Below are 23969 nucleotides of genomic sequence, written 5' to 3'. Positions count from 1 at the left end.
TGAAGCCCTCGGCCCTGGGAGCACAGGTCGGTGCCTGGCAGCAGGCCCGAGCAGCTTTATCTCTGCCTGGCTGGGCTGCACCTGCGCTGGGCCTGGGCTCAGTGGTGGATCGTGGGCAGGTGGGTAGGGAAGGGAGGGTGAGGGGCTGGGACCTAAGGGCCAAGGTTAGTTTCTCCCGCAGGCCCTCCCGCAGCTGCAGGGCGCTGGGTGAGTGAGGAAGGGAAGACAGGGTTGGGAAAGGGGCCCAGCAGGGCCCTGGGGATCTCTGCAGTCAGCAGAGAGACCAGAGCTCCCAGGTGTGCCGGGGTTCCAACACCACCCAAATCTGCTGCACACCTGAACGTTTGTGTCTTTGATGAGCTCAGACAAGCATGCGGACTGCTGTCTGGAGTAGGGGTTAGGGTTTATCACATAGGATAGCTTTTATGTCGGGGGGTGGAGAGAGAGAGAGAGGAAGGGAGAAATATGACACTTTCAAGCATGAAGGGTCACAGCGGTAACTTCTGTCCTTAACTGAGTCATTCTGGGACATCCTTTCCCTCACACAGATGCTGTTTTACAGACAGCAGCTGTGCTCACTTACTCCAGACAGAAGCAGGCCCCACAGGGCCCTTAGCTGGATTCTCCATTTAGCTTGTCTGGAGGCTTTGAGGTTTTTCTTCTTTCTTTTAACCCACTTATGCCAAAGTTTGCCCTTTTTTTGAGTGAAATTCATATATGTTACCTAGAAAAATTCACGGAGCAAGCATTGACGAGAATAATTTGTATCGTGCTCCCCTGCGACGGGTCGTTCCAAGGGTGGACCGCAGGCATAAAAGGGTTAATCCTCAGGCCACCTTTGCTGCACAGGAAGTTCGCCCTCACCCCAGAGTGCGGGCGCAACATGGCCCGATGCACCTTCATTCTCCTTCCTATCTGCCCCCTCCCCATTTTCATTATTAGTGTCAATATTGTCGTTTTTAGTTCACATTTACCACCTGTAATGTTTACATTCACCGTGGATATTTGGTCCACGTTCAGGACTCATCCTACATTTTTCACTCCCCTCTCCTCACCTTCTGTCTCTGTGACCCCTTCTCGTTTGCAAGCATCTATCTCCGTTTCCTTCTATCGCTTTATTTTGTTCTTTAGTTACACTGTGTCTTCCTGAAATGAAAGATACCATACAGGATTTAAACTTGTGTCTGATTTCACTTAACGCATTTTCCAGGTGGATCCATTTCCCTACAGATGTCCTGAATTTGTCTTTTTTATAGCTGAGTAGTATTCCATTGCACACAGGCACATTTTCTTTATCCATTTGGACTTTGTGGCTTTTCTAACTACTACCCATGGTCTGGACTTGTAAGGGCCCCGGATGTTATCCGCACACTCCAGGAAGCTACACTATTGAGCTAGAGTTCAAGACCACAAGCTTGTGTGGACATTTTCTAAGGCTAATGATTAAGAAAATGGAAGAAAAAGGAAAAACCTCTGTGGGAAGCCAACCATGGCCCATTGGCTTTTTGAAAGATAACATTTGTTCCTCTTTAAGGACTGCACGTGTTAAACTTGTTTCTGACCCTGCACGAGAGAAACTCGGATAGCCAAAGATCTGTAGGAGTCAGGTACTTCCTGTTAAAGATCTGACGTTAGCTGTAGGAGTCAGGTGTTTCCTGTTGTTGTGCCTTTAAAAGGCTGATGCTTGTTTGCAATAAACGTCGCCTTGATCAGACTCTTGTGTTGGCGTCCTTCTTTCTCTCTGCCCCATCTCCACCCTGCTGCTCTTTCAGGTTTGAGACACTGCTGGACAGTGCTCTGCGTCGCCGGCTTACGACAAACCTCCATCTTTATTCCTTTTCAATTAGCCCTCGCACTGGTCTCCAGCATGCGATCACTAAGTTTCCAGCTGACACGGGCAAGCCAGGGAGGCAGACACAGGGAGACAGTGGCCCAGGCCAGGCTGGGCTAGGCTGCATTCCTCTGCAAGGGCACCGGGGCCCGCAGCCTGGGTGGCAGGGTTGGTCCTTCCTGCCTGGTCCTCATCACCTGTTTGGAGTCCACTGTCTCCCTCTACCTAGGTGGCGTCCAGGGCCAGGTTGTGTCCTTAATACAGAAGTTCATTTCAGGTCAACTTTCTGTCCTCCGTCAGAAAGAAGAGCCTGGAAATGGGGTCAAGGTTTTAGTGTAGCTGAGAACTAGGATCACAGAGCACTTCTGGGACAGGAAGTCACGCTGTAACATTTTCCTGATTTCCTACGGTGCGTATGAATTAGACTGACAAGAAGAACGGCACAACATGTCTAATAAAAGTCACCTGCGGTGTCTGACGGGCCTGATCTTCCTCTGTTTGAGGCAGGATCTCACTTTGTAGCCCAGGCTGCCTTGAGCTTGCAGGGATCGTGGGATCACAGGCGCTTGCCATCATGCCTGGCTGTTTTCACTTTATCATGTCGACTCCTTGCATTTATCAGATACGGCCAAGCTCCTAAGCCTGGCTCTCATCCCCAGGAAGGTCAGGCCCAGGCTCTGAGCCCTGTGCTGGAGGAAAGGATGGCAAAAGCCCAGCGAAACCCGGAGGCTGCGGGGGGTGGCTGTCCCCCAACCTGTGACGGCCAGCTGCCGGGGCAGATGCCAAAGGATTACTCAGCTCAAAGCCTTGGATCTGCTGACGAAGCCACCAGAGGCCACCTTATCGCTAATACACTTATTCCCCCAGGGACAGGTCAGCAGCTTCCTGTGGCTCTCTGGAGGCCTAGGGTGGGGCAGGAGGGTAGTGAGTGAGCTAAAGGCGCAGAGCTGACCTCCTTAGGGTCCTTGTCACCGGGAGGTCCCAGGCCTGGGGGGCGGAGGGGGACCTGGCTGCTGTCAGGGCCGCTGTCATTCCGCTGGTGTGGGCCCACAGGCTCCGCGGCTGGGCACCTGGAACTCAGCCAGCCTCCAGAAGCTGCCCCTGAGTCTCATTCTGAGGCTGCTCCTACAGCCATCTAGGTTCAACACCTGCTGCAGACAGCTGGCTAAACGCCACCCGAGCCCCCATTGAGTTCACTCCTGCTGGAACATCCTCTGCAGAGACGCTGACAAAGCAGCGCCCACAGCCTGGCCCCAGGTGGATTTCTGGCCACAGATCACAGGATGCCTCCTCCCCCTCCCCATGATGCATCAATGGCTGCTCCTTGTAGAGTGAAAGGTGGAAGGCTCAGAACCCCGAGAGACAGACGCCAGCCAGCGGGCAGTGTCCTCATGAAGTCTTTGTTCTTATCTCAAAATAACATTGACAAATAATCAGATCTCGCCGCACAGTCTTCCTGGCCCTTGACGAGCATCAAGTGATGTCCCCTTGAAGCATGTGAAAGGCCTGGGCAGAACTGGAGGGGCCCAGCCTTACTAAGTTGGGGAGAAATAAGGTAGTTGGTCCTTGGCTGGGGGTGGTGGCCACAGGGCTATAATCCCAGCTTCCTGGGAGGCTGAGGCAGGAGGATCACATGTTCAAGGCAGAAGGACATCACCCTGTCTGTGTCTATTGTGGCTTATTTTTGAGGTCCCAGAAAACATCGTGGCAACTGCAAGGGTTTATAGAATGGTCCTGAGAGGAACAGTTCCTAGAAATCGTGTTCAAGCATGACCTGAAGTATATTCTCCTGTGGGACTTTGAGGCTGCACCAGCTGTGTTTTCCAACATGCTTTCTCAGCTACTCTTAATTTGGCAGAAATATGCAGTCCCCTTCCACAGAGAGGACATCTCAGAACACGCAGGAGCTCATGGCAGTTCTAAGACACAGGGTACAAGACGGGGAGTGGCCCTCCTCTGGCCACCAAGGTCACCAGGTCCCTCAACTCAGCCCAGTCCTTCCCAACACACAATGATGCCCCCCCACCCCCGCTCCTTCCTCTCCCACCCCGTCCTTTTTTGTACCAGGGATTGAATCCAGGGCCTTTGCACTGAGCCACATCCCCAGCTCTTTTTATTTTGAGACATCGTCTCACTAAGTTGCCCAGGCTGACCTGGAACGTGTGTGACCCTCCTGTCTCAGCTTCCCAGAGTGTTATGCTGTCCCTTCAACCACGTAGTCTTTTAACAGAATTTCTTATACAAGCTTGGCCTCATGATACGTGAGCTGTTCCTGTCAGTCACGAGGCATTTAAAAAATATGTGATGGCACATTGCCAAGAAGGCTTTATCTGCCATTGAGAGGGGTTCTATGTAGAGGAAAAATCAAGATGAAATAACAAGGGACAAAATACTGTAAACACTAAACAAAAACCAGAACTAGTTCTTAGGGGCATTCTGACTGATACTAAGTTTGATATATAACATGTTTAAATAACTGTTAGCATACAACATATACGTAATGCAGTATCACTCGGAACACTTGGCCTCAAGAATAGGAGACCAGCCTGGGCAAAGCAGGGTGACCCTGCCTCAAAAAAGAAAAAGCAAAGTCGGGCGTGGCTGAACTGACAACTGCAGCTGATATGATACAGGTTACCTGGGTTTCCCTGCCCTATCTTTTGTTTGCTTTACTCAGGGTCTCATATGGGACTCACTGTGTAGCCCAGACTGGCTGCCAACTCCTGCCTCAGCCTCCCGAGTGCTGGGATAACAGATGTGCACCTTCAAACCCACCTTTTCCTGACCTATTAGCTCTAATTTTATTTGTGACTGAAATTTCACATAAAATACTAGTTTAAAATATGTACACGTGCCGGGGATTTAGCTCAGTGGTGCCGCCGATTGCCTTGCAAGTGCAAGGTCCCGAGTTTGATCTCCAGTACAAAGAAAACAAAACAAACAAAAAATATGTACACGCAAACAAACTGAATGTAGGAAACGTGAGACCAGAACCGTGTCGGTGGACCTTGGAATGCCCTCCAGGCCACTCTGATCCGAGCCCTTACTGCCCCGCAGCCCCATCCTAGAGCCACCTTCCCTGGCAGCTAACACGGGGTGAGGCAGAGAGCGTTTGGGGGTGGGGGCTGGGTGCTCCCTCCCTCCACACCTCAACACCGTCTCGAGTGTGTACTCCCGGCCCCCACGTCCCTGTCATGATCAGCAGTTATTAGTATCCACAGTGCCCTCCACCATGATCACAAGCTTTAGGAACAGAAATCCTGCCTGTGTCACTGAGGGGCTGGACACACCGGTGGAGCCTACTTGTTATTAGTGTGACTAAGTGAGCACAAGGAGGCCCTGTTCCCTTGGTGCTAACGGCTCGGGCAGTGCAGGGCCCAGGGCTCTTGCTGGCAGCTCTCCCACCATTGCCTTCTCTCCCGGCCAAGAGGTGAAGATCAGCTGGGTGAGTCTGGGAAGAGGGGGGCGGGAGAGTTGCTGTGGTTGGTGGAGAAGGTTGTCTTGTTTTCAGACCAGAGAGCGATGTGGCCAGGAACCTTGATCAGGGTGCTGTGTCGTCAGGGGTCTTTCTCAGGTTCCCTTCTTAAACGGATCCCCCCCCCCCGAGGAGACAGGAGCCGGTCCAAGGTCCGCCTGAAACCGCTTGTTCCTTGCAGGTGGCCTCTCTCCTCCTCTCTGTTCCGCCGCTTGCGTCCTCTCCCAGCTGGTGCTTGTTAGCCCGCTAATCGCAGGATCTCGGCCTGTTTGCCCTCTTCTACCGCCCCGCAAGGCCACAACTTGGAGATGCTCGTCTGGGAACAGCATGTTTCATTTACCAAATTTTAGCATCTTCACTGGAACTGGAAATCGCAGACACTTCTTTAGTACCTTGATGCATCTTCAGGCGTAGGATTTACAGCCTTAGCGACAAATTCTGGCAGCGTCACCCAGTGTTTAATGCACAGTTTTGTCTCCTCTGCGCAAGCACCAAAAGGGAGCATTTATAACAGGGCCCCAATACCAGGTGGGGTCTCGGTCCCCTCAGACACCTGCCGTGTTTTCTCCCGTTGTACAGCGGGGACGTCAGAGCTCCGGCCACACCATGACCACCCAGAAGACGGGTGGATTTGCCGCGCTGAATCGCAGAATGTTGCCTTGGCAGTGAAATGGATTTCCTGTGTCCCCAGAACTATGGAGATGATTTGGCAAATCAGCCTGAGACGGTCTTTGACCAGCCCGCGCTTTTCTGTATTCTCTAGGTGACTGCCGGAAGGGTTTGGGGAGCAATAAGCAGGGAGGTCATTTGGAAGCTAAAACTGGGTACCACTGTCGGGTTGAGGGCGGAGGACTTACCGGTAACAGAAGCCATGCGGGTCAGGTGGCTTTATTGTGCCCCACGTGAGAGGGTGGAAAAGAAAGGCAGAAAGCATCCAGTCTGAAAGGAGACGCCAGGCCCAGGACGGGGAGGAGCCTGGCCGGGAGGAGGTAGCGGACGCTGACAGGGACACAGAGCACCTGGGAGACTGACTCAGCAGTGATCAGGAGCTGATGGCCTGAACCTGCGAGCTGGACGTTCCGCACCCAGAACGCTTGCTGCTCTGTGTGGGCACCACCAGAATAAACGAGCTCTTTTTAAAATTGTTTATTAGTGCACGTTTGCAGTTCATAATATGTGCATTCATCTTAGGGGGTGGGTACCTGTACTTAACGTAGCTAAATTCCTTTTCTTCATTTGCAAGTAAGAATAGCCAGTGAATCCATTTTTGGTTCATATGAGCTAACAAGAAGTTGGCCAGACGTACAAGAGGGTTCTGGGAATGTTTGTCTCGGTAAATGGAAACACAGCTGCAAACTGTCCTGCCATGTTCTTCCCTGAAGATGGGTGTGACAGCTGGAGCAGTAGAAGCTGTCACAACCATGAGGTAGAGGTCAAGAAAATCCAGAGAAGTAGGCCATTAAGTCCCTGAGGTCCTGAACCAATGACAACTGTCTCCCTCCAGATTTCTTGTTATAAAAGAAAAATTCCTAAACCCCAGAAAGTCAGATTTGCTTTTATGCATGGCCAAACAAATGCCTCAATAACACACAGGTTATCTGGTTAGCAAAATTAAATCACACAGAACACATGAGCATAAAGGCCCGAAGCCATTTCACTCTGTTTCAAGAATGAAAGAATAAACTGTTAGGTTAAGTCCTCAAATCTAGAGTTATAGAAACTGTTTTTTCTTTTCAGGGAGGGGACAAGGTCTTGCTCTACAGTTCAGGTGGGCCTTGAACTTGCAGCAATCCCCCTGGCCCAGCCTCCCAAGTGTTAGGATTACAGGCAAGCACCACTGGCTGAAGTGCTTTTTATCAAGGGTATGTCAGCTTCCCTAACTGGCCCAGCCATACAGAGAGCCCCAAAATCCACATGACAAGCCAGCTGGTGTGGAGATGGCCGGATCTTTCTGGAGGGGGCTGTCGAAAATAATGTGGATAGACTATGAATACAGTCAGAGAAAACACAGATGCGTTAACGGATCTTTTAACCAGTTTATTGTATTTTTACAATAAAAATAAATTAGTCATACACAAAAATAGTTGTCATTTTTACTGAAAACAGGCCATGTTTACTCATATAATCCACCACCTACTCTCCAGCCCATTTCACGCTGTGCAGGAGCCTGGGGTGGACGGAGTATGGAGGGGGCTCCTGGTCTCTTACTCCTGGCTACGCAGCCACAGGAAAGCCTAGTTGCCCTGGGTCCCAGTCCCCAGCAGGGACCATGGGAGACACAGGCCTCCAAGCCTCTCCCTGCTCAATCTGCAGCTCTGACCCTGGCCAGTGTAACAGCAGGTGACACAAGGAGGGACAAGATGTGGGCAGGCCGTGTGTCCCCGAATGTGTGGGCATGCGGAGTGGACAGAATACAAGGAAATAGAGTGTTAAAGATGGGACGATGCTGGGGTGAAAGCCCCTGAATGGTCAGAAAGCAGAGTAATTCATATCTGATCTTGAACCCCAAAGAGCATGACTCATCCGGTACTAAACGATGGTAAAAATAGACTTGGGATAAGGCAGTGTGGAGTAGGAATCTGGTTAGTATGGTCAGATGATTTTATACAAGTGTGGATGGTATATGTAAATAAATACCTATAGGTCCCTTTAATAGTAACATACTCTAAATAATAGAACTATTTTGGTGTAGCGACTTACTCTGCAGATAGAGTTCAGAATACATATTTCCTATAAACATCTTGTATGTACAAAGAGCAACATAATAAGTTATCACAAAAGTATATCCTTCTGTCAAACTGAATGGGGGAGCAAGGGGGGAAGGCCGGTGAGAGTTTATTTAGGTAACAGAAGGGGTTTGCTTGCACTGAGCAGGGGCTCATGGTCTGGAAGATGCTGAGAACATTGGCCGGAAGTTGCCATCGTCTAGTGGTTACTGTCCCACAGCACAAGGGGAGTCTCGCCAAGAATTAGGGTTGGTTCAGGGCCAAGAGAATCACTGGTCCAGCAGAGGTAGAGGAAAGCAAAGAGCTGAGAGAGACAGGAGGAGTAAAGAGCTCCTGGAATATGGACCTTCTTGACTACATCCTATTTGTCTCTGTGACCCAGGAGCAGATGGGGCCCCTCTGGCCAAGGTGCCAGTGATTCTCTGTGATATAAAGCCACACTCAGCATAGGGGATGGAGGCACTGATGGGCCTGAAATGGCTAACAGGGTGGCAAAAGTTAGGAATAGGATGGGACACATGCAGTCTGCACACTTAAAGCTCACATAAAGCCATTCTACTAACATAATCACCACAGCCTGGAGCTGGAAACAATCTTGAACATCAAGATGCTCAGCCAAATGTCTGGGACCCTCTCCTGACACATGGTCATCTGGCCTTGGTGACACTTCCAAGGATGGGCCAGTCACCACCTGCCACAAGCCCTCAGATACCGAAGCTTGGTTCTTCTGGAAGAGGAAAAACCCGGCTCCCTGTAGCTTCTCCCTCCCGGCCTAGCACAGTTCTCACAGTGCCCGAGCCATTCTCCAGCACAACTCCGCCCAACGAGGCTCTTTCCACCCTGGACATCCCCACTTGGACACAACACACCATCAAGTCTCCTAAATACAGCTGTTAGGGCCTAGAGGAAACGTGGTGCCCATGTGTTCCCCTCGGGTCACTCAGACATCTTGTTTTATTTTTGGGTGGTTCCGTCCCACTTCGCCACCTGAAATACATCTCCTAACGTTTTGCTTGTGCAGTTAAAAAAAAAAAAAATCCAAAGGTAGATCTTTTTATTGCTTCCTGGTGAATTAAGATCTGAGTTTTCATCTAGTCTTCTTGATCTGTTTAGATCCAATATCTGTCAGCTAAGCCATTAGCTCTCCAATTTCATGTCATCCAGAGTTTCTGGTAAAGCATCTATTTCCCCATATAAACCACGTTAAAGATGGAAAAGCCCAGATGTCGGTCTCTACCTACTGGGCTGATACAGGTTATTCAACCTGGTTTAACTTTGGGTTGTCTTATCATTTCTATTTATGTGTTTTTTTTAAAAAAAACTGTTATCCTAATTCTACCAGAGTGATATTAATGGAAAAAGTGAAAACACTGGCTTAGTATAGTAATATCTAGATTTTTCTTGCTGCCAAATGGCCTGCTAAAAAAATGTCAAACTAATGTCTCCCATTTTCTGTCCTCTCATAAAGCTACTGTTTAAAGAGTGAATGTGAACACTGGGAATGAGTGAATGATACATACTCAAGGAAATGAAGAAAAACACCCCTAAGAGCACAGAGCCAGAGGAGGAAGGCAGAGGGACAGATGGGGACAGATCTGAGAGTTTCTGTCCTAAGGCTTCCCATCCGCTGGGCAGGCCTCAAACCTTCACTGAAGGGAACTGGCTCCCTCTAGCGGTGGGTTTGCAAGGCACTTTCTAGAGTCCTGTATTTCTTGTCCCTTTTCCGCCAGGGGACCTGCAGGTGGCCCCGAGGATGGGAAAGACAGAAGTCAGGAGGTGGCCCCTGCCTAGCCTGGAAGTGTTTTGCTGAGTTCTGTGAGGGAAAACACATAACAGCTTCAATTTATCTAATTTTAAAATTCAGAGCAGGGAAGGAGGCAATGCATTACATGGGGGTGGAGGAGGAAGCAAGGTTAAAAAGAAATTTCCATCCCGCATTCTGGCATGGAAGGGGCCCAAGAAGGAGATGGCAGATGAGGAGAGGAGAGGGGTGAAATGGGTGGTGGGGAAGGTGATGGCCCTGTCTAGACCGAGGGACAGTGCCCCAATGTGGGCTTTTCTTAGACTCCGTCCGTGGAAAGGGACTGCTGGAAACACCCAAGTCCTGGTGGCCAGGAACCAGGAGGATCACTGTCCTCTCAGAAAAATGGTTAGGTGACGTGTGGGGCCACAGGACACTGTTACATGCCAAAGAGACAAAGCCAGCGCTGATCCAGGCACAAGTTCCTGAGCTGGAAGGACTGGGGTGGGTCCCCGGGTGGGTCCCGTCCCACAAGTCAGCGAAGTCTCTTTAGGGACAGAGCGCTCTCTTGCTGTGGTGGCCTGCACCCCTCTTGGGTGGCTTTGATTGCTAGAACTCTTCCTTTACTTATGTTAAACCAGCCTCCCCTCTACACCCACGGGTCCTGGCGGCCCCCATGGGTGGGGACAAGCTCTCCAAGCAGCTTGCATGGACTGCTCACCCAGCAGGGCCTGAAAGCACAGTGTGAGGAAAAACAAGAAGCAGGCCAGGCCGGAGGAAGGAGCAGGCACAGGACGGAAACGCACGTTCCCTGGGTGTCTCTGTCTCCTCGTGCCTGGATGCGTGGCAGTCGGACCTGCCAGTCACACAAGGAGGGTTTCCTTCCCTGGGAAATTCACCTGGGCTCCCGAGCACAGGAGCCGGCAGGACATCCCCAGAGCGCCACCCAGAGCTCCTGAAAGCCCAAGCCTGGTGGAATGCGAGGGAGGGAGCCTGATGGGGCCCAGAGCTGCAAATCCTCATCCACCTGGCAGTTTCTGGTCAACACACTCAGGGGCAAGCGGAGGCTTGAAAGGGAAACATGCCCAGGATTGAGAGTGGAAGACATTTGCAGCTCTGCAGGTGTTTGGCCCGATAGTCTTGATGGATAAAAGAAAAAACCCTTAAAATTGTTTTCTAATTGGTTTCACTTTTCAAGGTGCACAGCACCCCGCTTCAGGCTGGAGACCTGTGCGGTTCCCTAGCTGGGTGAACTGAGTTGGGAGCTGGGAAGCAGGCGGGGTTCAGGGCTCTTCTTCCCAGGCCAGCTGTATTCATGCAGATCTTGGAGGTCAGCTCCAGGGGAAGTAGGGTTGAGTCATGCGGGTGAGGGGAAGGGTTGGAGGGCATAGAGAAAAACCCATACAGCACTGAGAAAGACCAAAGTGAGACTCTTTCTAATACAACCTGGAGCTTTTGTCGGGGGCCTGCAGGCTGGACTTTGCACCAGGACACGCATGGTGTGGAGCCCGGGAGAGAAGGCGGAAGACAGTGAGAGCCACGTGAAGGCCCCCAGCAAGAGGAACGTATCACTGAGGGTGCAACCAGGACAGCAGGCTTCCGCTGTGGCTGTCCTGTCCCCAGCACAGTTCTGTTGATGATGGATTTAGGGGAGCCAGACCTGTCCCCGTGCAGAGGGGAGAGAAGCGAGCATCAGACAGAAGGTCTGACCTTGCCTCGGGGGGAAGAGGCTGAATCCTGGGCTGTTTGCTGGTGAGAAACTTCTCAGCCTCCTGGCTGGAAAGGAAGCCACCTCCTTCATGCTTCAGGCCCCTGCAGGCGCAGGGGGTGACTGGGACAGGTGAGGTCTGTGGGCAGGTGACCAGGTGGGCACTCGGCTCTGCCATCGTGGCAGGTCCTGAGTTGACTCTGTTTCTTTGTAAAAAAAGAGGAGATCTCCTCATCCGCTGCCCTCCGTCCAGGATGCTCTGAGCCATCACAGAGCTAGTATCTGAGAATATACCAGCTGCTGCAGAAGGCTCAGAGAAGTGTCCTGAGGCAGGAAGCTGGCCGATGGCTTTGAGAGTGAAAGCAGCACAGCGGCTGAGGTCGCAGAGGGGTGCTGCGTCGGTGAGGCTTAGGGGGTCCGGATGGGGTGCTGCCTCCTCTGAATTCTGAGGGGTGCCCACTTTGGAGAGGCCAGGAGCCTAGGGACGAGGCAGCGCCCAGCAGGGACATCTGCTGACTTGGACAGCACCAGGGCCGAGAGGGCACCGGTCACAGGCGCGGGTCCTCGGGGTCAAGAGTCCATGGCAACACTTAAGGGACCGACCGTGGCTAACACCCGGGCACCGGAGGAACACTTGGCCAGAGGTGAAGGTGGTGGTGACAGTGGCCGGCAGTGCCCTGGGCCGGGAGTCCTGGCAGGGTAGGGGACCGGATGGGGTGCGGGTTATCTGCTCCCCAGGAAGCCAGCGTGCCTGGCGGCCCCCCGGGCACAGGATGCGCAGCAGGCCGTCTCGTAGTAGCTGTAGACACACAGGCGTGCCTGTACCACCACGTTGCAGTTGTAGTACTTGTCCTGGCACTTTTCATCTGCAGGGAAGAGAGCAAGAGACTCCTCGAGCCCAGAGCAGGCCAGCACCAGTGGGAAGAGTGCAGCTTTTCACACCGGCCCTGGTGTTTATCACCTATGTGAGGTGTGTGTGCCAACAGCTTACAGAGTTTATTCACTCACTCATTCATTGGTTTCTTGAAACCGAGTCTCACTATCTAGTTCAGGCTGGCCTTGAATTCACTTTGTAGGTCAGGCTGGCCTCAAACTCCTGACTCAGCCTCCTGAGTGCTAGGATGACAGGCGTGCACCACCACGCCCTGCTAGTTCTTGCTTTTCTATATAAATTTAAGACCTAGTTTGTGAGACTTTTCTATGAAAAGCCCCATCTGTATTTTGATAAACACTGCTTGAGTTGACAGATTAACCTGGGAGAGAATTGATGGTATACTTCTCAGCCAGTTGCTTTTTTTATATTACTCATAAATATCATATTACTCATAGATATCATAACACTCTCTTTCAGGGCAACAGTGTGTCCTGTCCTAGGTGGTATAAAATAATTAGTCATTTTCTTCTGTTGACTGAAATGTCTTTGCTTTCAGTTTCTGTGAGTTAGAAGAAATTATAAAATTGACTTACTAGGGCTAAGGGTCCATCCAGGGCCTCTTGCATTCTAAGTGTGTGGCTGACCACTGAGCCACACCCCAGCCCTTATTTATTATTAATTCTATAGCATTTATTGAGTCTTCTTCTTCTTCTTTTATTATTATTATTAATTTTTATTTTTGGTACTGGGGATCGAACTCGGGTCCTTGCACTTGCGAGGCAGGCAGCAGGACCACTGAGCTAAATCCCTGACCTCTTTTTTCTTTCTTTCTTTTTTGTGGTACTGGGTATCAAACTCAGACTTCTGCTTACCAGGCAGGCGCTGTGCTGCTGAGCTACCTCCCAGGCCCATTGAGATCCGTTCTTTATGTATATTTGTATATTTTCTTTCTTTTTTTTTTGGTACCAGGGATTGAACTTGGGACCTTGCACTTGTGAGGCAGGCAGTGGCATCACTGAGCTAACGCCCTGGCTCCTATTTGTATATTTTCTTTTTTTTTTTGTTTTGTTTTGTACTGGGGATTGAACTTGGGACCTTGCGGTTGCGAGGCAGGTGATGGAAACACTGAGCTAAATCCCCGGCTATTTGTAGATTTTCAAGAGCACATCTTTAGTATAAATACCTAGAAGTCAAAGATAATAAGACCTCAATCAACAATGACAAAATTCTTTCCAAAAAGATCATACCAGGGCACAAATCAGAGCTTGACCTTTCCCCTACATCTTTGCTAATGATCAATATTATCTACTTTTTAAAGAATTTGCTGATTTTGTAGAAAAATATGTACTCCCATGCTTTTTAAAATTTGCATTTCTGACACTAGCTGCTTCAGTATTTTTCAGCCTCTTATGGTAGAGTTCTTAAGGTTCATGTTTTACAAAAGCAGGCTGCTTATTTTTACATTTTTTATTCACTTGCCTTTTTAAAAATTGAATTTGAGTGAGCTCTGTATATATTAGGAATTTAATGCTTTGTCTACTTTCATGACATTTATTTGATTCAAAAATGTTTTCAATTGTAAGATGATTTGATAATTGCTTTTGGGGATAAAATGAAAGATCATAACAATGTTTGCATATTTCAAAAACACTGTACTCATATACTACTTTCTTCTTCAGCACTGAAACCAAGATGTACACCTGACTTTCTTTACTTTCAGAGTCGGCCAGCAAGCCCCTGAGAGGTTTGTGCTCATGGTTTATAACTTGGGCTCATGGCCTGGATGCCTTTAGTAGCTTTACTGTTAACAGTCTAATTGTGAGGCCTATCAAAGAAGATCAGTTTTATTTACACATCCTCTTTGGTTGATCTTGTTTCCCTTTTTTGCTTAATTGGATTTCATATAATTGGAAGCTCAACAGTTTTCCATCCTTTCAAAGATATCATAGACAAGCTAATCAGAGACGTTAAAAAAAAATCATACCATATTAGTAAGAAACTTTGACAGACGTGTGGTAGTTGAGTAACAGGACTTCAGAACATGTGAACTGGTTCTGCCAATCACACTGAGCTCTGAAACTTATATAATCAACTCCAGGGATCTGGCAATTTCAGCCTTCTTGAATACAGGTAACTGTATATATACAATGTTTCTTTTCAATGTTTCATTATACTACGATCTTGAAAAGTAATGTAACAACTTATGATCCAAATTCAAATTGAAGTTTCACCCGTGCAGCTGCCAAAGCAAGGAGCGCAAGGTGATTCTATCAGTGTTATTCCTAATCCTCCTGGTTGGTTGCTGTCTTTGAGATCCATTATAACACAAGTTATCCTCCTTTGATGCGTTTCAAATAATTCTCACAATTTTTCCTCTTCCCCTCCTCTCCCTCTCCTTCTCTCCCTTCCAACTTGGGTTATGATGACTTAACAGGAGAATCATTTTTAATTTATTCTGTTCTCACGCTGACCATGAAGCCTTTGGGTTTACAGTCTCACTTATGAAGGCTTTAACCAAGCCGAAGAAATGTATGCCTTTTCCTTGCCTTTTTACAGTGTGTTTTTCTGTTAGTATCTTTACTCCATTAGGCATTTGTATTTATTTGCATGTGGTATAATGTAAGAGCTAAGTTTTTATTTTTTAACAGATCTTTAACTGTCTCAATGCAGTGGAAGCTATCCTCACTTAATGTTCAACCTTTATCACTGTTAATTTCTCTTGTGTAAAGAAGTCCGTTTCAGAATTCTCTATGTAACGCTAGTATGCCTGTCCCTGTCTGTGTCAGTAACATAGTTTTTGTTTTTGCAGCTTCATCATATGCGTGATTACATGGGAAAGAGCTGTGAATTAAACATGGTTTGTCCCCTGATGCACTCAGGCATTTAATCCCCAAAGCCTGTGAGCTAAGTAAACCTTTTTTTATTGACAAAGTTAGCTTGCCTCAGGTATTCTGCTATAGTAACAAAGAGTTGACCAAAACACAAGGCAAGCTCTGCTCAGGCAATTCTTTTGCTATCTTTAAAATATTGAATCTGTATGCCAGGAAGTGTTACTTCCTATCCACTCATGTTTCCTTGTATGTTCCATAGCAAGGTTATCTTATCTTTACTTTTTTTTATTTTTCTATTGCCAGTCTTAGACGATGCTTGTTAATTTTCTTCCTGTACATCATGGTGTAAATATAAGGTGTCTCCCAAAAGACTCACAGGTTGCAGCAATGCTCAGAGGCGGAGTCTAGAGCAGTGATAGGATCACCAGGGCTCTACCTTTGTCCACAGATTAATCCATGGATGACAGCATGATTTCATGGCATTATTGGGAGGTGGACAGAAACTGGAGATGGGGCCTAGCTGAAGGAAATAAATGGCAGGGATATGAGCTTGGGAGCTGTATTGTCCTTAGCTCCTTCCTGTCTGGCTCTGACCCTTTCTTTCTTATTCCACTTCCTGGCTGCCATGTGGTGAGCAATTTTCCTCTGCCACGATGTTCCACGGTGCTGTTCCGCCACTATCTCCTGCTGTGATGTCCCACTGTGATGTTCTACCTCACCCCAGACCCACAGCAACTAAATGAAAACCTCTGAAATTCTGAGCCCAAATACAGTGGTATCTCAGTTCACAACTTTAACTCACTCTGTGATTCTGAAAGAGATGACCACACTTGTGTTCGTGGGGGAAAGAGAGCTGTGGTTGTGTTTGTCACCCGATGCAGAGTTCACAAACAGAAACGAAGTTCTGCCAAATGCTTCTGTTTGTGAACCAAACTGTTCACAAACAAAAGCAATCATGAACTGAGGTACTACTGTAAACCTTTCCTCCTTTAAGCTGTTCTTCCCAGCTATTTGGTCACAATGATGGAAAGCCAACTAGTACACTATGGAATGCATGTTTTTGGGCTCCTTCTGGGAATAGTCGTCCTCATAACTTTCACCTGTTGGCCATCACTGGCCCACAGAAAGCATCCATTGGACAGAGCATCTGTTCTGTAAGCAGCACAACTTCCCCGGGATAGAAAGGACATTGGGTCGGTGAACTGAAACCTCAGGAGGAATCCACTGCCCAGAAGTCTACTGTGACATCTGTGCTTCCTGTGCTACTGCTGGGGAGGTGAGAAGAGTCCTGGCCCAGCCTGGTAGAACAGTCTGGGTAGATTTGGGTAACTTAGGCATCCACTACTACTGCACTGTGTCCTCACCATCACAGTAGGGGTCCTCTTTGTCCAGTTCATGTGTCCCCCATTTGTGGCTCACCCCCAGCTCTCACCAGTGCCACCCTCCAGGAAACTGGGTCCTATTTCAAGATGGTAGGCGGGATCCTCTGAATCAGCACGGCTGTTCCCTGCAGGACTCCATCCCTCATGCAGCCCAGCCCTCCGCTGTCACTACCCCTCCTTGAGTCAAGTCACTGCGTCCTCTGGACCCTGGGTCTGCGCTATGCACTGAGGACACCTACTTCAACCATCACTGCTTCTACCTGTTCCTGCCTCTCCCTTCCTCTCTCCTCAACCATCCAGCTGCAGACATCTCAGTGCCCCCTCACACAGACAATTAAGGTGGAATTTTACTACTTTTTTTGTGGAGCTGGGGACTGAATCAGGGCCTTAAACATAGTAGGCAACTGCTCTACCACTGAGCTACATTCCCAGCCCCACGTTTTACTGTTTTGACCTTAGCGATGATGACAGAGCCAAATCTTTGTATGCATTATCGTTTTAATCAATTTTCCTGAAGTCTGTTATTTGGTAGGCAGCTTGGACAGCCATGTGTTGTGAGTACTCATCTTAAGCTATATCACTTAGAATTTCCAAACTGCTTTGACCTTCTGAATACTGACTGTGTATAAGGTCACAGCGAGACCCAGAGAGAGCTGGCATTTTTACAGCAGAGAACTTGACACTGCTTTAAAAAGCCAGACCTTTTCTCCAAGTCAGGAGTCTCTACTCACCAATTTCAGGGACGCAGTCCTGAGGGTTGCAGGATTCTCTCTCTTCTGGTTTCAACTGAGGGTCACAGAGATTACTTAGGGTCATGTCATCTGCCAGACACCGCACTTCCCGGACCCGGAAGCCGCCCTGGCAGCTCTTGGAGCACTGTGTAGCAACAAAGGGGGAAGTCAGGTGACCCAGCAGCCCATCAGCTCTTTACACCAACAACGAGAATGCTGGGAAATACCCAATGTCTCCAAAAAATCACGTCCTTTGAACAGAGGAAGCGGGTGAGGAAGTCTTCGGAGATGATTACATTTCCGCTGGTACAACAACTAGCAACCCATGCTAACTGTGCCCCTCACCCACTACCCACTCTACTCCTCATTCTGTTTTGAAGCAGATGTAAAAACCATAACCGCCCTTCCATAAATTTTAGTTTGTACCTCTACAAGACGAGGACCCTTAAAAGTCGCAACAATATCATTGTTATACCTAAAAATTAATGACGGTTTATTTTCTTTAGGTAGATATTTAGTGTGCCTACTTCCACTTTTCTCTTGAAACTCACAGATTTTCAAAATGATATTTTTTTGTTGTTTAAAAATCGGAATCCCCCCCCGAAATCAGGAGCCGTATCAGGTCTGCACATTGCAATCGATTGTCTTTTCTGCCTCGTTTAATCCACACATTTCCTCCATCTTTTCCTTTCCCTCTGTACGGCCTCTTACCCTAACTATGGTTAAAATCGTAACTGCTGCTGTTATTTTTATTTAATCAGAAAGACAGAGCCATGGGTCCTGCAGAGCTTCCTAGAGTCTGTATTGTGCTGACAGCAACCTCACAGTGTATTTTAACGTGTGCCTCTTTCCTCTGCACAGTAACACCTTGGTGCATGAACACTTCTGTCTGCAAATAATTTGGTTCACAAACAGAAGCATCTGGCAAAAATTTTGCTTCTGATCATGAACCCCGCCTTGGATAATAAACACGACCGTGACCATCTTCCCCACAGGAACTCAGCTATCTTCTCCAGAATCAAGGAACGAAGGAAGATTGTGAACCAGGGTCTCACTGCATTTCTTCTGTTAACTGGAAGTTGGCTCTAGAAGAGGCTTTCACAGGGGCAGGCGTGACTCACAGGACTGTGTGCTTGTCCCTATCGTGGGGACATCAGCTGCTACTGACATGCAGCATGGGATCCATTAGTTCACCTGGAGCTGAAAGATGGTGATTTTTCTAGCTCTTTCACTTCTTCATTTCTTTTTTCATTTCTTCCAATTTCTCCCACCCCTATATTTACTCTTTGGTTATCCAGTGGTACAACTTTTTTTTTTTTAAATTAGAAAAAGACTGAGTAAATGCTTGCTTCTTTCCTTTGCATTCTACTTCTTAGGAATGAGTTGGTTCTCTAACACACTGTAATGGTGCCTATTAGTTTTAATTATTACAAATGGAAGTGGTTTGTGTCTCACTCAGTCTACTGTGATTATCAATTGTACTGGTGCTCAGGCTGTCTCATCAGTGGCTAGCAGGAGACTCAGAGTCGCCTCCCGAATCTTTGGACGCGCTGTCCTTCAGAACTTCCTCACGGCCATGTGTGCAGAGATTCCCCAGATCTGGAATCTGCCATCCCTCTCAGGATCCCCAGTTCCTGGAAGTGGCAAATGGATTCTCAAAGCCACATCCTGGATGACAAGAGTGCCCTTTGCTACTAACTGGGTTTGTCCCTGTTTCTAGGCTTCTTTGGCAGTCAAAACTAGGAAGTATTTTTGAGATGAGAGTTCATCTCTAAGTTTATCGGCTAGTGTGGCGTTTTTAACAGCATCCTCAAATCCCTTCCACCTTCACCTCTCTGCAGCAATATTTCTCAAAATGCAGGCCCGGGACACCTGCATGCTGCTTGCTAAAATGCAAGTTTCTCGGCCAGGATGGGCCTACAGTTGGTCTTTTCAGACAAGACGCTCAGAGAAGCTTGGGAGTCACCGTCTCGTGACCTCTGCAGTTTAGAAGCCAACGTCATCCCAGCCTCAGTTTTTCCCTGCTCAGTAGGGTTGCTCTGGCAGTGACGCCTGAGTAGGTCACTATGCGAATCCAGCCAGAGGCGTTTCAGGAAGGTCAGCAGAGAAGTCGTGGTAAGGCAACTCCACCAAGAGCCCGAGACTCACCGTGCTCCATTCCGTGCTAAACCACTTGGCCCCGCAAGGCTTGAGATGGCAGGACTGCTGGCCGGGGGGTCGCTCCAGGAAGGTGCACTCGTACGGGTCCAGCACCTCAAAGGTGTCTGCCTTCTTCCTCACACAAATCACCTCTCGCTGCTGCGTCCCACTCCCACACTCGATGGAGCACTGGAGAAAGCAGCAGAGAAAAAGGGGGCACACATCAGTTCCGCCTGCCCTCGGTGAGGAGAACCCCAGGGGCCTGAAAGTGTTTCCGCTGGAGCAGCTGCATGTGGGTCTCGGGTTCCTGCAGCACGGAGAACCCGTGCCCTCCTCTGTCAAATCATGAGGACGCAGGTCTCTAACAACATGCTGCCTTCTGTGGAACAAACATCTCCCGTTCAACTCCCGACAGCCACAGGCAGCCAGTGACCGCGGTTGTTTCTACCCAGTGGATCCAACACCTCCTACAACAGTGAGCTGAGGTTCTGGTTCTATCCACTGGTCTCTTAAAGGGTGGAGAGTTCGGGTTCAGTTAGGGTGCTAGCCTCTCACAGCTGTTCACCTGCGGATAAAGGCTAAATTCACATTCTTCAGACACATGAATGGAGAAAAGCACCCCAGACTTGGGACAGTGTCCCCCATCCAACCCTCCCTTCCCAGCAGGAATTTTGTCCATGGTGTGCACTGCTTTTCCCTAGAAAGGTGCTGAAACCCACATGTGTGGTGCCCACAGAGGCTGCGCAGGCAGTGCCACAGTTTGGGGCCACATCTTTTAGCCCATAAAAATAGGATACAGTAAGTGCTTGCGCACAGATTACCCTGTTTAGTATATATTACTTTATAAAATGTTTTTGTTCATGGTTGCTTTGCTTTTAATACTTTTTCTGTTTTTTTGTTTGTTTGTTTTTGTTTTGAGACACAGTCTCACTATGCAATTCATAGCTATGTAGTTCAAACTGGCCTTGAACTCACTGTGCAGCCGGGGCTGGCCTCAAACTCACTGCAACCCTCCTACCTCAGCCTCCTTAGTGTGGGATTACAGCTGTGTACTACCACACCCAGCCGAAAAATCCTTTTGCCTTTTGTGATTATTTCCTGAGAAGAACCCCGTAGAAGAGTGATGACAAAGGAACAGTTTTGTACGTCTGGCCTATTTATGTCAAACTGCCTTCCAAAGAGCTTGTAGGAATTTATAAGGACAAGGCAGCTGATTTTTAAAGGTCTGTCTTTAAAGTTACTTAAGTACAACTCATGGAGCCAGAGGCCCCACAAATGTGCACATCATGAGCATCAGCTGAAAGGTCCCTAGAGAGGCAGGCACCGCTGCGAGCCGAACACCAAGCAGCCCGAGAGCTTGAGTGTGGGAGGGGATTGCAAGGACGCAGGTGGAGAACAGCTGTCCCCATTTTCCTAAGGACTCATGTTCAGTACTGGGACAGGGAGGAAGACTCTAACTCGCCAGTTTGTTATTTTATTAAGTATGTGCTATCACCTGTTCTTTAGAGTGTGCGAAACTACGACTTTTGCCATTTCAATTCCTGACACGGAGGCGTTCAGGGTGATGGTATCCACTCCCGCAGCTGCTAAGATTTCCTGTGTTTCCTGTTGGGCACCTGGCCACCTTAGGGACTTTATTTCACGACTTCACACGGAGCCATCATTGCCAGCATCTTAGGGACACAGAAACCTCACCAGACCAGAAGCTCCCAACGGCTGAGATGTTGGGTATAGCCCCAGTGCTTAAGTGAGCACCTAGTTAAGTGTTCAGTCAGGGCCACTGACCTAATGGGACACCGACAGCATAGGCAGCACCCTCTCCAGGGTCACAGGTAGCAGTGCCACAGCTGGATTCAAAGCTGGGACGCCTGCCACAAAGTCCTGTCCCCCAGCGCTCTGCCGTGCTGCAACCTCTCGCTGGGGACAGACCCACACACCAGTCCTGGCCACTCACCTGGCTCCAGCTCCCAGAGAACCACTCCACCTTGCCCGTGCAGGGCCCGTTGTCGCACGGGGTGGCCTCGGCCGGCCGGTTGTTCCCGCAGCCCTCCAGGGGCAGGCTGCTCACGTGGTTGGTCATGCATACCACAGAGCGCGTGCGTACACCAGCCCCACACTCCGCCGAGCACTGCAGGATGGGAGGAGGGCACATTAGGGGTCAGATGTGTGCGCTGGGGGTCCCCGGAGGGTGTGACACCTCTCCCTGTCACCTCTTCACACGCACAGCCCACTCCATCCCAGTGGTGTCCCTTATGGGCCCTTTTGCTTGCTTTTTTTTTCTTTGTTCTTTTTGTGTGTGTGAGAGACAGGGTCTTGCTACATAGTTCAGGCTGGCCTTCAACTCACAGCGATGCTCCTGCCTCAGCCTCCCGAGTGCTGGGATTATGGGCGTGCACCGCCACACCTTGAGTTTTTGGGACAGGGTCTCACTATGCACTCACTATTGGTCCTGAAGTCACCGTCTGGGGAGGCCAGGCCTCTGGGAGGGGCACAGGGTTTAAACATTTGTAGTTATTAAAAAGCTGAGAAGGTGCCTGCCATCGGCCGAATGCCCACTCTATGCGGGACACCCAGGGCACGGGAAGGTGTGATGCCACACTCAGCACATTTCCTGCTCCGCCGTTCAGTAAAGACACGGAGCGCTAAGCAGACTTGGGGTTTTCACACCCACTCCTCCGTCTCCAGTCCTCAGCGCTGAGGGAGGACACAGCCCGCAGCAGCGGACCTCGGGCCTTTCCTCCAGGTCGCCCATCAGCCCTGGGGTACCAGCCGGTGCCCTGCTCGGGACCCGTGACACGAGGCCCCCGCGCCCGGCACGCACCCTCTCGCTCCACTCGGTGAGGAACCAGCTCTTGGCGCAGGGCCCCATGTCGCAGTTCTCAATGTCGCCGGGCCGGAGCTGCATGTTGCAGTCCTCGTCGGCCACCACGTCCCCCAGGTTGCTCACGCACTTCACATCTCGGGTCCTCTGTCCCACGCCGCAGGGCACGGAGCACTGCAACACAGCGAGCCCACGTCAGTGCAGGGGCCTCGTTCTGTGTCACTGGCCCTGGACGGGGTGAGGCCGCCTGCCTACTTCATTCCTCGGGGACTTGGTTTCCCAACCAGTAAAATAGGAGAGCAAAATTGGAAGGAGTTGGCTCTGTTTTTTTATTTGTAGTTTTTGTTTTGGGACAGGGTCTCACTATGTAGCCCAGGCTGGCCTTGAACTCAAGATGATCCTCCTGCCTCAGCCTCCAGAGCGCTGGGATTACAGGCCTGTGCCACCATGCCGGCTCCAGGTTGCCAATCTTTACTTCCCTGTGGCGCATGGGACAGATGAGGTCAGCAGGCACCGGCTTCATGGGCCCCTCCAAGGCGGTCCAGGTGAGCAGCACTGGCCCGTGCCCTGTCCAGCTCTCGGGGTGAGCAGAGATCTTCAAACACAGCTGGCGGGTGGCCGGGCTGAGGGTCCCTATCTGGCCCTGGTGCCAGGGCGGAAGAGGGAGAGGGTGCGTACCGAGGTCCAGTCGGTGCGGATCTGCCACTCGCTGCAGATCTTGAGCTGGCACGTGCTGGTGGTCTCCGGCTTCTCCAGGTGCTGGCAGCGGTAGGGCTGCACCGTGAGGCTGCGGTCGGCGTACACCTGGCGGCACAGAACCTGGCGGTGCTGCATGCCCAGCCCGCAGGTCTTGCTGCACTCGGACCATTCCCCGATGTCCCAGCTGGCTCAGGAGGGGCGGGAGGGAGACAGAGCAGCTGTTAGTGGGTGGGAGCTGAGCCCACTCACATGATGTGGGGCTCCCCTAGCGGTCACGACTCCGGAAGGGGGTGGCCGTGTCTCACGCTGCCTACCGGTGAGGGGTCGCCTTCCGCACACAGGACAGAAAACAGATGCTACTTGACCTCCGTCTAGTAAGCGAACTTGGAAACCCCAGTGCTGCCAGGGCCAGTTCATTCCCTGTGGAACGTGAACCCACCTGGGAACTAAGCATCCTTTACTTGTCACTATTTCCATACACTCCCCATGCCCCCTCCTCCACCATCCTACTCTTAGTAATTTTTTTTAAATTTTGGAAACAGGGTCTCACTACGAAACCCAGGCAGACCTCAAACTTGTGGCGATCCTCCTGCCTCAGCCCCGAGTGCTAGGATTGCAGGCGTGCCAGGATCGCCACACCTGCCTTCTTGTTAATGACTTAAATGAAACAGCAGCATGTGCTCATTCTGTGTCCAGCGTGGGAATTCTATTTTGGCTTTCGAGGGCCTTTTCCCCCGTTCTTCTGGGCGCGCCCTACGTGTCACCCAGCCACAGCCGGCCCTGGACCCTCTTCGCCCCTTCCGGGTGACCTGTCACTCTGCCCCTGGGTTCAGCACCCTTCCCGCCCGCGTGTCCTCCTCCGCTCTCCTCCGTACACGAAGCCTGGCCCGGCCCTTGTTCCCCGCGGAAGACGCCCTGGCGGGCTCGGAGCCCTGCCCCAAGGCCAGGAAGGCCGCTAGGGAGACTTCGTCCCCACGGGGCCACATCTGTGGCTCTGATCGGCCTGGGCGC

General features: G+C 50.1%; 1 protein-coding gene across 2 annotated transcripts in view; it reads right to left on the bottom strand.

Annotated features, from left to right (window-relative positions):
- Window positions 1-10655: 10655 nt before the first annotated feature.
- LOC104864471 (thrombospondin type-1 domain-containing protein 4) overlaps window positions 10656-23969 on the bottom strand; it is a 181380-nt gene continuing 168066 nt past the window's right edge. For both annotated transcript variants that reach the window (XM_010627442.3, XM_033756013.1), the window contains 6 exons: window positions 22938-23142; window positions 22260-22433; window positions 21393-21566; window positions 19448-19627; window positions 17300-17444; window positions 10656-12347 (listed from right to left, as the gene is read on the bottom strand). In XM_010627442.3, the coding sequence (XP_010625744.1) occupies window positions 12205-12347; window positions 17300-17444; window positions 19448-19627; window positions 21393-21566; window positions 22260-22433; window positions 22938-23142 (1021 nt within the window). In that variant the 3' untranslated portion in view covers window positions 10656-12204. The remainder of the gene's footprint in view (window positions 12348-17299; window positions 17445-19447; window positions 19628-21392; window positions 21567-22259; window positions 22434-22937; window positions 23143-23969) is intronic.

The sequence above is a fragment of the Fukomys damarensis genome, unplaced genomic scaffold (assembly GCF_012274545.1).
Source record: "Fukomys damarensis isolate Sample0158 unplaced genomic scaffold, DMR_v1.0_HiC HiC_scaffold_25, whole genome shotgun sequence".
NCBI classification, from domain to species: Eukaryota; Metazoa; Chordata; class Mammalia; order Rodentia; family Bathyergidae; genus Fukomys; species Fukomys damarensis.
Note: the sequence above shows the minus strand (reverse complement) of the source record. Positions and strands in the feature narration are given on the sequence as shown.